General features: G+C 40.1%; 1 protein-coding gene across 3 annotated transcripts in view; it reads left to right on the plus strand.

Annotated features, from left to right (window-relative positions):
- The window catches only part of Mib1 (MIB E3 ubiquitin protein ligase 1), a 124,552-nt gene that overhangs the window by 29,735 nt on the left and 77,536 nt on the right, over positions 1-17,281 (plus strand). For all 3 annotated transcript variants that reach the window (XM_087593018.1, XM_087593016.1, NM_001107405.2), the window contains exons 2-5: positions 4,449-4,620; positions 6,524-6,653; positions 12,189-12,293; positions 15,542-15,608. In XM_087593018.1, the coding sequence (XP_087449144.1) occupies positions 4,449-4,620; positions 6,524-6,653; positions 12,189-12,293; positions 15,542-15,608 (474 nt within the window). The remainder of the gene's footprint in view (positions 1-4,448; positions 4,621-6,523; positions 6,654-12,188; positions 12,294-15,541; positions 15,609-17,281) is intronic.

Here is a 17,281-nt window from a genome sequence, read left to right on the forward strand (position 1 = left end):
CTAGGAGGGTAAAATACAGAGGAGAGGCATTACCTCAGTCAGTGCCTTAGGGTTTCTCTTGCTATAGAGACACATGACAGCATGGCACTTTTACAAAGGACAACATTTAATTCGTACTGGCTTACAGTTCAGAGGTTCAGTGCATTTTTGTCATGGTGGGAAGCATGGCAGCATCCAGACAGATGTGGTGCTGGAGAAGGAGCTGAGAGTTCTGTCTGTATCTGGATCAGCTGGCAGCAGAGAGAGTGAGCCATTGTGACTAATGACACTTTTCTTCCAACAGGCCCACATGTCCAGAACCTTTCAAATAATGCTATTCCCTATGAGCCTGTAGGCTCATTCAAACCACCACAGTCAGTAAGGCTTGAGTGCTGAATTCTATCTGGAAGCCATGTTGAAATGGCAGGCAGAGTGCTTGTAATCCCAGGAGTAACCCTGAGGCTTACTGGCTCGTCAGTCTAGCCTAATTGGTGAGTTCTAGGCCAGTGAGAAACACTGTCTCAAAGGAAGTGGATGACACTGAACTTTTCTTCTGTCCTGTCTGTGCATGCACACACACATATATACACATACACATGTGTTAAAAAATAATTCTGAAAGTTAGTAGACATTGATGTCCACTGTCTTCTTTTTCCTTTGGGTCAAACATTTGTGAAGTAGGATACTGAGGGAGGGGTTATTCATAACACATATTTGACAAAGGAATGTCACACTCTTGGATTGTCCAGTAGCCACTTCTGTTCACTGTTAGTACGTGTTTTCTTCTTCCACCTTCCATCTTCCCCCCAGCTCTACAAGCACAGTTACAAGCTTGTACTGGAATTCAGTTTCATGTTTGAAATCTGGTTATCTGGATATAGAAAATAAATATTACAGTTTCTTTCTTATTAGGGAGTAGCAAGCAGTAGTTACTAGTTCTTTTAGAACTTAATAATAATACTATTTTTGTCCTGTAGTTCTTGCATGCACAGCACATTCCTAGAGTTTTAGTGCATACTGCCTCACCACTAAAGAACATTGTGCCTTCTCCAAAGAAGACTAAAATTTTCAGAGTAAAAAAGACTTCCTTTTCTTTAATTATGGAAAGCTTCCTAAGTTAGACAAAATACAGAATAAGAGATCTCCATGTTACCCACTGGGAATCTTTAGCATGACTGATCTTAGTTCATCTAAGTCCCACCTTCTTCTCTGCTTGCCTTTAATTTTGAAATGTGTATAAATATCTTATATGCAAATACTTGAATAATAACAACTTTCTAAATAACACAAAGGTAAGCATGACTAAGTCAACAGTGAGTTCACCTGCTAGGATGTCTTGTAAAGTGGTGACCCTGGTGTCATAAGTCACAAACCACTTAAATTGTGGTTTCAATGTATTGAACAATGATAGTAGTGTTGCAAGGTAATAAAGGAGGACTGGCCCCCTCTGCCTTAAAGGTACTTTCAATAATTTGTAGTAGTTTCTTTTAGTGTCTGTTTCATTCTTATGTGAGCAGTCTGAGGGAGGTTATAAGTTGGTAACAAGTATTTTTCACTTAATAGGGAAATTTGATTGCTAATATTTTTTAAAGCATTTTTAATTGTGTGTTCATGTGTGTGCAGATGCACCACAGAGTCCAGGAAAGCATGATGGGTCCCCTGGAGATGGAGTCACAGATGGCTGGGAGCTGCCTGACATAGGTGCTGGGAATCAGAGCTAACTTCTCTGAAACACACTCTGTTCTTCTCCACCTCTGAGCCCACTCTTAGCACCAGTTGCTAATCTTTCCGTTTTGTTTTGTTTTTTAATATTTAGTTTGTGGTATAGGTTCACATGTGCCATAGAGAGTATGTGAAGGTCGGAAAAGAACTTGTGGGAATTGTGTTTTGCTTTTCATTATATGGGTCGTCTGTTTGTTTTGTAATCCTGTCCTTTATTTATCAGGATGTTCATTTAAACCTTGTTTATGAAAAATCAAAACTGACCATTGTTGGGAGCCTCCCAGCCTGGAGAGGGTTGAGACTGGGCACAGAGTAGGACTCTGGTGCGACTTTTAAAAACTGAGAGATGCTCTAGCTCTTTAACTATACGGAAATGCTGATGATAACTCTAAAAAGTCCTTTAAAAACTTTCTTGCTCTTTCAGAGGGGAAAAAGCTGCTGGCTTAGGGATTGACACCTGTGGCCTAACAGCGGGGGATTAAGTAATGCGGCCTTTGTTCTATTTCAGCAGGAACTGCTCTGCTCTAGCTTTTCAGCCTGTTAGTAGAAGTCACAGGAAGAAAAAGGGACACTTTGAAAGTGATTTTAGCTTTTATTACTAAGTTGTAAAAAGTTTTCTATGAAAGCTAAGAAAAAAAAAAGGGAAAAAACCAGAAAGAATGAAAAAGAGAGATAAAGGAAAATTCTTCTGTTCTTAGAAATATTCTGTCCAGAAAGTTCTCCATGGCCCAGTTCTGTCTCTTTTCTTAGTCCTCAGCACTTACACATCTTTCAGAATACATGATCACATGGTAAAAAGTTCACACGTTTACACACATTCAAACCATGAATTGAATAAGAAGTTCATAGCAGTGAATGTTTACATGCATATGTATTAGAAGTAATTATCTGGCTAAACATTCATCACCTGTAACATCTCCACAGGTTCATTGAGAGTTAAAAACCATAATAAAGTTATTCGTGAAGATTTGTATAGATAAACTCAGTATTTTATCTTCTGTCCTAGCACCTATAATGGTTAGTTCCCTTTTTTTGTTGTCTCTCTTTTTTTAATTGGATATTTTTATTTACATTTCAAATGTTATTCTATTAACCAGTTTTCTGTCCATATGCCCCCATCCCCTTCCCCTTCCTCTCATCTATAAGGGTGTTCACTTCCCCATCCACCCCCCCTCCCCACATTCCCCTACACTGGGGTTCCAGCCTTGGCAGGACCAAGGGCTTCTCCTCCCATTGGTACCCAACAAGGCCATCCTCTGCTACGTATGCAGCTGGAGCCATGAGTTAGTTCATGTATAGTCTTTGGGTAGTAGTTTAGTCCCTGAGAGCTCTGGTTGCTTGGTATTGTTGTTCTTACGGGGTTGCAAGCCCCTTCAGCTCCTTCAATCCTTTCTCTAACTCCTCCGACCTAGGACCCTATTCTCAGTTCAATGGTTTGCTGCTAGCATTCACTTCTGTATTTGCCGTGCTCTGACTGAGCCTCTCAGGAGACAGCTATATCAGGCTCCTGTCTGCATGCACTTCTTGGCTTCATCAATATTGTCTAGTTTTGGTGGCTGTGTATATATGGGCCACATGTTGGGCAGACTCTGAATGGCTGTTCCTTCAATCTCTGCTCCAAACTTTGCCTCCATATCCCCTCCTATGAATATTTTTGTTCCCCCTTTTAAGAAGGACTGAAGCATCCGCACTTTGGTCATCCTTCTTCTTGAGCTTCATGTGGTCTGTGGATTGTATCTTGGGTGATTCGAGCTTTTGGGCTAATATCCACTTATCAGTGAGTGCATTATATGGGTCTTAAAGATGGGACTCTGGTTGTCAAGCTTGGTGGCAAGCATTCTTAGTTGCTGAGTTATCTGGCTGTCTCCTCATGTAGCTCAGGGTGGTTGGAAGTTGCTGATGAGTTACTCAGGATTCAGGTTGGCATTGGATTCCTTATCCCTTTCCTCCATTTCCTAAGTGCTAGGATTATAGTGTATGCCACCATATCCACCTGTAGCTAACAATTTTCTAAACTTTAATGTTTATGGGGGAAACACTTACTGCTAAGTACTTAAGTAAAAGTTCATTTCTTTTGGACTATTTACATGAATAGTATGTTGCAGTTCTCTCAAAAATCCTGAGGGGTTATTTTCTTCACAAATGTGTCCATGTTTATATTACGCATGTTTGCAGGTATGTAGGCATATACGTGTGGATATGGAGGCCCCATATTGACATTGGTGTGTTTTCCATTTGTTGGGTCAGAGTCTCTGAAGTGAATCCAGAGCTCAAGTGATATAGGCTGGTCTAGCCAGCCAGCCAGCTTGCATTGTGTCCACACTTCTCCCAAGCAATTTGTCTTAAACTAGGTAGGATCTTTCCATTTTTTAGCACTGCCTATGGAGCCTTTCAGAGGCTCACCCAAATGGTGTATCTCTTCGGGACACACCTGACTGCAATATCTGACAAATGCAATATGTATTTAATCTTTTATATTTTGCTAACAATTAGGTTTTCTATGTACAATAATCAAGTATCCTGTAACACTATTGGTTTGTATTTTACTAATAAAATAAGAGTAGGAAACATGTTTAGTTATGATTTATATTGATCAAAGTATTTTAGATATGTCACCTCAAAATTAGATGTCTTGTTTTTTCCTGCCCTTTGTTAAAATAACCTATAATATGCTGTTGTGTTTTCCCCAACACAGCAGTGCACAAATAAGTGTTGAGAGTTACTTAAGCATGTGGTTGTTTCCATAGGCATCAAGCATGATGGAACTATGTGTGACACCTGCCGCCAACAACCAATCATTGGCATTCGATGGAAATGTGCAGAGTGCACCAATTATGATCTGTGCACTGTTTGTTATCATGGAGATAAACACCACTTAAGGCATCGCTTCTATAGGATCACCACACCAGGAAGTGAACGGTAAGGGAAAGAGGTTTTCCTTCAGGACTTTTTGTTTCATCTTGTCAGCTTTAAATGTAGATTAGGAAGTACCTTTTGACACTTTAGAGTTAGTGTTGGGGAAATGAATAGCAGGCTAGACATAGATCTGGTTTGATGATTTGTGAAACTCCGTGAAGGTAGAATTTTACTATATGTGCCTGCCTGCCTTCCTTTCCTTCCCCTTTCCTGTTTCCTCCCCTTCCTTTTCCCTTCGCTTTCCTTTCCATCCTAGACATGGTCTCACTGAGTAGTTCTGGCTGGCCTTGAACTCAATACGTATGTAGACCACGCTGACCTCCGACTATTATTATTTCTTTATAGATAATTTTAGTTATTTTTTTCTCTAGCATGGAGACTTGGCATTGCTGATCAGTTGGAAATGCATGGGCAGCCCAAAACTGAGTAATGTTTTCTTGTTATATTCTTTGTTTTATGAATTTCTACCCAGTAAACAGTGTGGCCTGCTGCTTGAGTCAACAGGTATTTACTAAGGATAGGGACTGGAGACATGGCTCAGTTGAAGTGCTTGCTACGCAAGCATGGGGACCTGTGTTTGAATCCCCAGCACCCACGAGAAGCTGGGCACAGTGGCACATTTCCATAATCCCAGCACTGGGGAGGCAGACACAGGATGGTCCTCGGAACTCTGGCAGCCCATCTAGCAGAACTCCGAACTCCAGATTTGGGAAAGACCTCAAAAAAATAAGGTTTCGGAAAGGTGGTTGAGAAAGACAACCAACTTTGGCCTCTGGCCTCCACACGTGCACACACACCTGCACACACAGATGCATATATACATGAGTGTATACCAGAGAGAGACCATATGGTAGCTACTGCATTTGTGATTTGAGGGTGGTTTCCTTAAGGAGGTTATAATTTAAGAGGAATGAAGGATCATGAATGATTATGGTAGGATAATGTTTTAGTTTTTAGGAGCAATGGAAAGGGCATAATGGGATAATAGGTCTGGAGTTTTAGGTCGTGGAGTCTTTCCTTAGTACAGGATACTGCACTTAAATACAGCCAGCTAGAGAGCCACAGCTAGGAGTCGTAGGGTAGGAGTTCTGAGTCACAGTGTCTCATTGCAAATTATTGTCTTGCCACTCAAACTGAGTACTTTGCAAACAGTTATTTTTGCTTACAATTAAAATTAAGGAACAATAGTTTTTTTTTTAATGGATATAACAATAAGGTAACAATTCAACATACTAAAGTCTAAAATCTCTGAGTAAAAATCACATAGACAAGAAAGGGACAGGTGGCCTTGGAGAAAGCAGCTGACTCGGATAATTAAGTGAAATCTCTCTCATGTTCGTAATGCTCATAGGTGTGGAATACTCTGGAGACAGTGTGGTGTAGTCAGGCCTGTGCCTCAGAGTAAATTTTCTGGCATTCATGCAGTACTCGGAGTGTTCACGTCATTGCTCACATTTCACAGGTTCTTAAAGGTCCCGTCCCCCCCCCCCAACCTACGCTGAACCCAATTTTGGGTTCTTTACAGCATTTGGCAGGAGCAGAGGATCTACTATTCTTTGTAGATAGATCATGCTTTAGAGGAGACCAAAGTGCTGCCACTAACTATTCTTCCTAGTCAGAGCAGGCAAGTATGGTTTGCCACTCAACTGGAGATGCTGTCTGCAATAGGCCCTTACCGAGGACACTTAAAGTCAAAGCCTGACGTGCCTCGATGGATTCCATGGTTCTGTAAACTCTTGTGAAACTGCAGCATCTTTTTGTTACACTCGAGTTCCTCATTTGTAAAATGGGCAGTGTAATGTCTCTCTTTTAAGGCGCTAACACTTAAACTCATGTGAATGCTTTTATGTATAGATTACTATTACTTAGTTTTATAAGATTGTGAAAACAAAACTTTTATTTTTAGGGTTCTGTTAGAGTCTCGTAGAAAATCTAAGAAGATCACAGCCAGAGGAATCTTTGCTGGTGCCAGAGTGGTGCGAGGAGTGGACTGGCAGTGGGAAGATCAAGACGGAGGCAATGGGCGTCGAGGAAAGGTGTGCACTTTTAAAGGTTCACCCTCTGTTCTGAGTACCATGTGTTGAGGAGATATCCATTTCCATTGCTGCTGTAAATACGTGTCTGTGCCCATTTATTTTCATGCCAGGAACAAGTTTTAAAAATCTTCAATTTTTTTTTCCTTTTGGAAGAAAGCAATGTTCCTGCCTACTTGCAAATGCTGTTGTTCTTTGAGAAGGCTGTTAGGTGGGTTTATTTCATGTTGCTGCTGCTCAGATGTGCCTTTCTGAAGACTCCATTTTGGGGCCATGTTCTTGATTTTCCTGTTAGTAAAATTTTAGCCGAGGGACTGAAGGTGTAGCTCAATGAGAGAGCCTTAAGATGGTCCTGGATTTGATACACAGAGCCGTTGAAAAGTATAAACATTATATATCCACGTGCTTATATTCTATTCTTTTAAAGGCCGGTTACTGAGAAAGCTACTTTTTTTGGGGGGGGGAGGGGTTCTGAGGGTCAAACTGAAGCCCTGTGCATAAGAAGGAGGTGGTCTAGGGCTAGTATTTGGTTATGTTGCTTATATCTATTTTGGATCTCATGTTCTTTTAGCTGATAACTAATGGATTTATTTAGTCAGCAAACATTATTGTTCATGCTCTTCTGTGTTATATTGGATGTTGGGTAGCATTTGGAAATATACATGTCAGTCACTCTCAGATCCATGACTGTCTTTTGACAAGCTTACTTGGGGAATAGGACAAATGAGTTAGTAGAGGCAAAGAAAGCCCGAGGTTCAGCTGTGAGTACTGCTTTCCTCCAAGAGAAAGATGAGTTATCACAGCCAACCACTGAGTTCATTTTAAATAATAGGGCATTAAAGCAAAATGAAAGTCAGACAAGTATAGTTTACTATATTTCTGAATAGTTTATTAAGAAAATAAACTTATTCCCTTTTTTAATTCAAGAAATTTATTTAGCATGTATTATGTTCAAGGTGCTAAGAAATGAGTTCTTACTGTCTGGAAGTATATCTTTTAATTAACAGATAAATGAAAAATACTGAAATCTGACTTCTTTTGAGAGTGATGCGATGTACAGGACAGCCACATTGGTGTCACCTGAGGTGTTATTAAAACTGAGCAGTAATAAATGTACTTCATGACAGACTTTCTAAACCAGTATCTTCATTTAAAGATGATTCCTGGCTCATTTAACTCTTACATTAATCACTTAACATTTGAGAGACATCACTCCTTGCCAGTCCCCACTCATCAGCAAGGTACCCTGAGTGTGGACATCCTCTATAGAATTCATAGTCACCCTGCATTAGCTATACCAGAGACTGTATAAAACATGTATGAGCCGGGTGATGGCAGCACATGCCTTTAATTCCAGCACTTGAGAGGCAGAGGCAGGTGGATCTCTGCAATGGTTCTCATTAAAAGCCTCTGTCCCTGTCTCTCCAAAGTAACTAATAGCCTCATTTTGTTTTCATAGCTTGCTTCTTTTCCTTTATTACTTTTGTGTAGTATTGTCCCTACAGCAGTTGGCTATTTACATTTTGAAAAGTAAAGTAGCAATCACAGACATAGCTGTTGTAAGGGCAGGGCAGATTGTTCCTTTTAGATGAAGGCTGTCAGAAAATAGTATATAAAAAGCCTATAGTAGGAAGAGTAGCCTATAGTAGGAAGAGTAGCCTATAGTAGGAAGAGTAGCCTATAGTAGGAAGAGTAGCCTGTAGTAGGAAGAGTAGCCTATAGTAGGAAGAGTAGCCTATAGTAGGAAGAGTAGCCTATAGTAGGAAGAGTAGCCTGTAGTAGGAAGAGTAGCCTATAGTAGGAAGAGTAGCCTATAGTAGGAAGAGTAGCCTATAGTAGGAAGAGTAGCCTATAGTAGGAAGAGTAGCCTGTAGTAGGAAGAGTAGCCTATAGTAGGAAGAGTAGCCTATAGTAGGAAGAGTAGCCTATAGTAGGAAGAGTAGCCTATAGTAGGAAGAGTAGCCTATAGTAGGAAGAGTAGCCTATAGTAGGAAGAGTAGCCTATAGTAGGAAGAGTAGCCTGTAGTAGGAAGAGTAGCCTATAGTAGCTTGTCTTTCTTCAGCATCTGAAATTTGTCAGTCCTTCTGACCGTCAGTAGGTACAGCTATTAATGAGTTCTGGGAACACAGAGCTCAGCACAGGATATCAAGTGGCAGAAGTAGGGCTAGATACTGGTCAGGAGTATTGTCAGAGAAGATGTATTGCTATGTAGTGTTTGCTAAGCTCCCCATCGCCCACCATAGTTTTATAAATAGAATAAAGCATACCCCCTCCTGTGTGTATGGTTGGAGAAAGAGACAGACATGTTAGCTAGTGTTATTTGAGATATGTGTGGGTCAGAGATAGAGGGCAGTGTGTCCTAAGGTCAGTAAAATGTACCAGCAGTGGAGATCTTTCTTTTGTGTTTGTGACACAGGGTCTCTCTGTGTAGCCTTGGCTATCCTGGAATTTGCTTTGTAGGGCAGGTTGGCCTCAAACTTTACAGAGATCTTCCTGCCTTTGCCTCCCGAGTGCTGGGTTAAAGGAGTGCACTACTGTCTTCCAGCAGAGGGAGAGCTTGATGACAACATGCTCAGCCCATCTGCTGTGGATCACCCCACATCCCTGGTGCCTGACACCTTCTTGCAGCCTCCTTTTTATGACCCGCTGCTTTCCTGGATGCCTCTCCCCTCATTTTCTGTCCATTGTGTTGTACACACTCTAACCTTTTGGTAGATCACAGCTTTAGAAAGTTCATAAGAAGAAAAAAATTAATATTTTTATTCTGAAAATGATTTTTATGTTCTTTCCCACAGTTATATAGGCAGAAGATTAGAAGTAATTTTTGCAAAGGTTCTCCTAAGAGAGTTGCTGTGAGGCACTCCAAAGCCACATAATCGGGATGTTACAGGATTTTGCTTTCTGTTGCTGTGATAAGAACACTGGCAAAAACCAGCTTGGTTTGTGGTGCTGTTACTGCCTCCTATAGGTTATAGGTTATGGTCTAGCATCTAGGGAAGCAAGAACAGGAGCCCAAGACAGAACTGAAGTAGATGCCATGGAGGAATGCTGCTATCTGCCTTGTTTCCTATGACCTGTTCAGCTTGCTTTTTTATACCGCACAGGGCCACCTGCTCAGGGGTGGCACCACCCCTAGTGGGCTAGGCCCTTCCACTTTTAAATCATTAATCTGTGAAAAGAAAAAAAAGGGGTGTGTGTGTGGGAGCACACAGGCTTGCTTAATGTTCCCTCTTCCTAAGTGACTCTAGCTTGTATCAAGTTGGCAAACAACAGAACACTAACCAGTCAGCACTTTTGGGAGAATGAGGAAAAAGCGTAAATAAAAGTAGGCATTCCTGGACTGGAGAGATGACTCAATGGTTAAAAGCACTGATTGTTCTTCCAGAGGTCTTGAGTTCAATTCCCAGCAACCACATGGTGGCTCACAACCATCTGTAATGGGGTCCGATGACCCCTGCTGGTGTATCTGAAGATAGCTACAGTACACTACCCATATATGTAAAATAAATAATTCTTTTTTTTTTAAATAGTGAAATGTAGGCGTTCCTGAAGCTTTGAATTATTACTGTACAGTTTTAGTTGTAGTTTATCACGTTATATTTTAAGAAGAAAAATGAATACAACCATTTTGTACCCATGGTGTGCTCATGTATGTGCATGCGTACACTCTCTCTCTCTCTCTCTCTCTCTCTCTCTCTCTCTCTCTCTCTCTCTCTGAATCTAAATCAGAATTACTTAAGGTACTGCTAAATATACAATACCAAGTACTGATTACATTAGATTCTGAAGGAAGGCTATAGCAGTAGCAGATGGATGGATTACTGCATGTTCACTTCAGCACCTTACAGACTTGCTAGGTAAGATTGTACAGTGGTCAGTTGGGCAGAATCCTAATGCACAGTGGAATAATATTAGACTAAATTTAGAAAGACAGTTGTCTCTTTCACAAAGACAAGTGGAGGATGATGAGGTGCAGTAGGGACTTGAGAAGCCTGGGCATTCACTTTTTAAGACAGTGGAATAATTATAAGGGTGTTCATTTCTTTTTTATTTTTATTTTTAAAAGTACACATTTTGTATGTTTACAATACATATAAAATTTTAAAAGAGTATATAGACTTAATAGTAATTTTAAGCATTTCTCATGGTTTACTAAATCTTAAAAAAATGAAATCCTTTTAAAAACACACTGCCAAATACCTACCCCACAAAACTGTTCTTTAGTTCAGAGCAGAAAAGAAAGTCTAATATGTATTTTCTTTAAAGTAATATTAGTTTGCTTTTATGTTTATGAAATATGAATGATACAAGTTAGAACAGAATGGAATCCAGACAGGGCTGGCACCCGCCTTTAATCCCAGCACTTGGGAAGCAGAGGCAGTCAGATCTCTGAGTTTGAGGCCACCTTGTTCCACAGAGTGAGTTCCAGGACAGCCAGGACTACACAGAGAGACCCTTCTAGAAAAAACAACAGCAGCAAAAAGTTAGAATGGAGAAGAAAGTCATTTGACTTGTGTGTAAGCAGCTCCCTGTTCTTACTTGTAGGCAGACCTAGCTAGAGTGCCGACTTTGGTGTTCACTGTGTCAGTTTGTGCACTTGACTCTAGACCCTTAAGCAACTAGTACCTGGAGAGAGAGAACAAGTTAGAGTTTAACCAGCTAAATTTAAGCATCAGTGGGTAGGTTATTGTGTCTGTGTGCCCACTGTAGCATGTTGTTCTAGCTGGAGTAGCCTGCTTTCTTGATAGCTGAGCAGCTCAGTGCCACTAATATTCTTTTCGACTTTGGGTTCTAACTAAAAAACATTGTTAAATCATTGTTAAAGATTTTAAATTATGTTTGGATAATTGGCCAAAGAGAATATGCTATGCTCTGAAAGGAATTTAAAATTTGCATTATTCATTTTCTATTAATATAATTTCTCTGCTTCTTAAAAGTTTTTTACAGTGATTTTAAAATGCACTTCATAACTCTCAGGTAAAAGTCAGGTATGATGACAAAAACCTGTAATGCAGACACAAACTTTGAGGTCACCCAGGGCTACGTTCTGACAACTTGTCTCAATTCCCACCCTGCCCCAAACAAACAACATCAAAAACACCAGGCTGGGAATACAACTCAGTAGTATAGTGCTTGCCTAGCATACAGAAAAGCCCAGGGCTAAATTTCACAAGGGGGAAAAACACCAAAAACAGTAGCAACACAATTATGAAAGTTAGATGGGGTGGTACACATCCTACAGTCCTTTCCCTTGGGAGGCTGAGGCAGGAAAATCTTGAGTTTGAAGCCAGGGTGGGCTGCCCCAGGATATTCTATCTTAACAAAACAATACTTAAAATTCTGGAAAAATTGGACTTTATTGATAATTTAGTAATGCTAAAAGTGACTTTTAGCAGATAGACAAATAAGCATTTTTCTTGATTTTGTTATATAGGTTGAGAGATGAAAAGATTTCTAAATTTTCAGTGTAATTAAAGCTTCTAACCTCTTTCCATTTTTTTTAAAGTTTTTTTTTTCCCACCCTAAATTTTTATTAGGTAACGGAAATCCAGGACTGGAGTGCATCCAGCCCACACAGTGCAGCATATGTTCTCTGGGATAACGGTGCTAAGAACCTTTACAGGGTCGGCTTTGAGGGCATGGTGAGTAATGAAGAAGCACACCTGTGAGTCCTGGGCCCCCTCTGTGTGTGCAGTGCTGTCTGTCCTCTGAGGAGACACACCTGAGCCCTGGGGATGGACGCACTAGGACAGGGGATCCTCATACCCCGCACCTCACAGCACTGCTTAGTTGTGAACATGCTTTTGTCATAGTCAATGTTTGGACATCTTACTATATGTTATTTTACACATCCATTTGAAATATAAGTGTAGTGGATTTATCTCTTAAAATCTAACAACAAAAAAAAAAAGAATTGTCTATAGGGGACTCTGTGGAGTAGACCTGAAGGCTAGTATTAAAATGAGGTTGTTTATATGCTGTATTAGCTGATAAAAAGTTTTAATTATTATTTTTTTTCCCATTTTTTTTATTGACTTGAGTATTTCTTATTTGCATTTTGAGTGTTATTCCCTTTCCCGGTTTACGGGCCAACATCCCCCTAACCTCTCCCCCTCCCCATCCTCCTCCCATTGCCGCCCTCCCCCCAACAATCACGTTCACTGGGGATTCAGTCTTAGCAGGACCCAGGGCTTCCCCTTACACTGATGATCTTACTAGGATATTCAATGCTACCTATGAGGTCAGAGTCCAGGGTCAGTCCATGTATAGTCTTTGGGTAGTGGCTTAGTCCCTGGAAGCTCTGGTTGCTTGGCATTGTTGTTCATATGGGGTCTCGAGCCCCTTCAAGCTTTCCAGTTCTTTCTCTGATTCCTTCAACGGGGGTCCTGTTCTCAGTTCAGTGGTTTGCTGCTGGCATTCGCCTCTGTATTTGCTGTATTCTGGCTGTGTCTCTCAGGAGAGATCTACATCCAGCTCCTGTCTGCCTGCACTTCTTTGCTTCATCCATCTTGTCTAATTGGGTGGCTGTATATGTATGGGCCACATGTGGGGCAGGCTCTGAATGGGTGTTCCTTCTGTGTCTGTTTTAATCTTTGCCTCTCTCTTCCCTGCCAAGGATATTCTTGTTCCCCTTTTAAATAAGGAGTGAAGCATTCACATTTTGATCATCCGTCTTGAGTTTCGTTTGTTCTAGGGATCTAGGGTAATTCAAGCATGTGGGCTAATAGCCACTTATCAAAGAGTGCATACCATGTGTGTTTTTCTGTGATTGGGTTACCTCACTCAGGATGATATTTTCCAGTTCCAACCATTTGCCTACGAATTTCATAAAGTCATTGTTTTTGATAGCTGAGTAATATTCCATTGTGTAGATGTACCATATTTTCTGTATCCATTCCTCTGTTGAAGGGCATCTGGGTTCTTTCCAGCTTCTGGCTATTATAAATAAGGCTGCGATGAACATAGTGGAGCACGTGTCTTTTTTATATGTTGGGGCATCATTTGGGTATATGCCCAAGAGAGGTATAGCTGGGTCCTCAGGCAGTTCAATGTCCAATTTTCTGAGGAACCTCCAGACTGATTTCCAGAATGGTTTTACCAGTCTGCAATCCCACCAACAATGGAGGAGTGTTCCTCTTTCTCCGCATCCTCGCCAGCATTTGCTGTCACCTGAGTTTTTGATCTTAGCCATTCTCACTGGTGTGAGGTGAAATCTCAGGGTTGTTTTGATTTGCATTTCCCTTATGACTAAAGATGTTGAACATTTCTTTAGGTGTTTCTCAGCCATTCCGCATTCCTCAGCTGTGAATTCTTTGTTTAGCTCTGAACCCCATTTTTTAATAGGGTTATTTGTCTCCCTGCGGTCTAACTTCTTGAGTTCTTTGTATATTTTGGATATAAGGCCTCTATCTGTTGTAGGATTGGTAAAGATCTTTTCCCAATCTGTTGGTTGCTGTTTTATCCTAACCACAGTGTCCTTTGCCTTACAGAAGCTTTGCAGTTTTATGAGATCCCATTAGTTTTAATTATTTTTAAGGAAGTGTTTTTTTTTTTTTTCTTTTTAAGTATAGAGTTGATGTATAAGTGTGATTCTCTTGTGACACATGCAGTCCCAAAGCTGGAGGCAGGAGGATCTCAAGTTCAAGGCCAGCTTGGGCACATAATGAGAGTGTCTCAAAAATAAAAAACTGAGATAAAGGAAGAAAGTGATAGACTCTGCCCCTGAAGTGCTGGGATTAAAAGTGTGCATCACCATTGCCCAACTCCCAAATGCGTTATTAATGTTAAATTTTATCATTGGATACAGGGTCAGTTAATTTCCTTTCTTAGTGCATATTCATGACTCTCATGCCTTTTTGTGCTTTCAGATTGTGAGTTTTTTTTTTTTCCTGTTTTTTAGGATTCCAACTGGCTAATACTTTGTTTACTATGAAGATGTATATGCTTTGTATGTTCAGACAGTTAAATGAACATATACAGGTTGATGGCCTATGTGGTTAATACCATTATTTAATGAGATGTCTTTTGAGGGTTGTCTTTTCCTCTCCATTCCTGCAAGCAGGGTAGCAGCCAATATGCTTGTATATGTTTTTAAACTATCACATTAAAGCAGAGCATTTGTCTGGGTGTAGGATTGAGCACCGTTGCATGGTTAGTGGCCGGATAGGCTGTTACAGAGTTGGGATCTGCATGTATGTGTCAGTCACCTGCTGTTTACTCCAGCTGCTCTATTAGACTTTTACTGCATCTTGTGTTTGTTTTTCTTTAATTCACTTCAAAACTTTCATAAGTAACACTGGAGATTGCCTTAATGTTCACAGTTTTTGTAACGTGTAATCATGGCTGTCTTCTTATTCATGTACTTAAGTAAGAATATGCTTTCTTCTAGAGATAAGCGGGAAGGTACTTAATTAACCAAATAAATAGGGAACGTCTGTGAAGGGTCAAAGGGTGGGTTTAGTTCCATTCTTCTCTGCTTTGCAGGCTGCTTGGCTTTACAAAGTTTCCCTTCTTACTTGTGTTTGTCTTATGTCTGTGATAAACATGTGAAAGGATCAGATGGAGTGAGAGTTTTGGTTTAGTTTGGGTAAAGTTTTTTTTAAAAATTCAGGGTGTTGTGTACACGTCAGACGTTGGACATTTGTGAGAGTCTAGTGAGTGCCATGTGCATGGCACACACTGCAGTGTTGATGGACCAGTGCTGACTGTGAACTGCATAGGTAGGTGGCTGAGGGCACAGAGGTCTCTGCTCTCACAGATGCTCTGAAAATAGAGTGGACAGTGGCTCTCTACTGCCTGTGCCCCGGGTGCCAAGGGGAGATTGTTTGCTTTGTACTGTGCCTTATTTCAAGTTTTAATGGATCACTTTTCTGGTTTCCTTTCTTCTTAGTCTGATCTGAAATGTGTCCAGGATGCCAAAGGAGGTTCTTTCTACAGAGATCATTGCCCTGTGTTAGGTGAGTCAGCAGATAAAGAAAATTTCCAAATAATGAGTCAGGTTCATAGAATTAGTGTAATGTCTCAACTGGACAGGACAAAAAATTGATTATCATTAAAGTTATGTAGAAAAATATTTAATTTCATTTTAGTTTTAAAACAATAATTCCTTTTTATGTTTTATTTAGGCTTAGAATGAATTGTTATGTCTTGGGAATTGATGTACTGTTTGTGTCATAATGTGTATTTAATACCCTTTTAATTGAACTTACACCATTGAAATTTTTTGTATTAGGTTATATCACTGTTGTATTTCCCATACTACCGAGGAAAGAATTACAATTTCGTGATTATAAATACCTCACACTTACTATAAAACTAATTTCTTAGTAAAAGAACAGCTTCAAGATCAAGGTAATATAGTAAATATAATTCCAAGTAGCATAAATGTTTTTAAAGAGTAAAGGAGCCAAAACTGCTTTTGTTTACAAATTGGTTATTGTTGCTGTGTTGTGATAGATCTGCAGTCTCCAAGCACTCCCTTCCCTGGTAGTGTGTGTGCTTTCATTTGACTTGCCTTCTTTTGTCAACATTTTTTTAACATTTATTTATTTATTATGTAGCTTTTCTGCCTGTATGTATGCCTGCAGGCCAGAAGAGGGCACCAGACCTGATTATAGATGGTTGTGAGCCACCATGTGGTTGCTGGGAATTGAACTCAGGATCTCTGGAAGAGCAGACAGTGCTCTTAACCTCTGAGCCATTTCTCCAGCCCCCAAGAGCTATTTTCTTTTGACATAATTTTATTTCTTTTTAAAGGAGAGTGTAGGAAAATGCCCTTTTGGGTGAGCGGGGCTAGCTCTTATTTTCTTACTTTCTTTTGTGCCTTTATGAGAAGTGTGGACTCACCTTGAACATTTTGATCCCTCGGTGGATTGTTTTATGATTTTAAATCTTTGTCCCAGAATGTTTATTTTTAGTTGGCTTTAGATAAAAATGCAGATTTTGTTTGTTAAAAATACTAAGCACATTTGAGGAAATCTAGGTTTCCCCTTTAGATTCTATATTTAGTTACTATGGTTACCATGGCTCTGGTGCAGTGCAAAACTATGAGTGGTTTTATCCTTCAGAGTGCTCTATTTATTTTTATTTTATGTATATGAGTACACTGTATCCATCTTCAGACACACCAGAAGAGGGCATTGGATCCCATTACAGATGGTTGTGAGCCACCGTGTGGTTGCTGGGAATTGATCTCAGGACCTCTGGAAGAGCTGTTAATTTTCTTAACCACTGAGCCATCTCTCCAGCCCCCAGAACTCTGAATTCTGATGTAGGATTGGTCGTGTTGATAGATTTTTGCTTCTACTTAATTTTTATTAGTGACTGTATTGTTAGAAATTTCTTGTACTTGGTTTGTGGTTTTGCAAATCAAGCCCAATAGCTTCCATCTGCTTGACAGGAGGTGCAGCACTCAGTTCCATGTACCTTGGCAGTGTATGAGTTATGTTGGTTTACTTTTCTGAGAGAACTCTATTCTAAAATCTTACACTCACATGAGTACAGTTAGTTCTGGGGTCTTGTAGCACTGCATAGTGACAAGTTAACAGTAATCTCTGTTTTACTTCTCAAAATAGCTAAAAGAGAATTTGCAATGCTTTTATCATAAAGGATAAATATTTGAGGTAATGCA

Source organism: Rattus norvegicus, chromosome 18 (genome assembly GCF_021556685.1).
Source record: "Rattus norvegicus strain SHRSP/BbbUtx chromosome 18, alternate assembly SHRSP_T2T, whole genome shotgun sequence".
Classification (NCBI taxonomy): domain Eukaryota; kingdom Metazoa; phylum Chordata; class Mammalia; order Rodentia; family Muridae; genus Rattus; species Rattus norvegicus.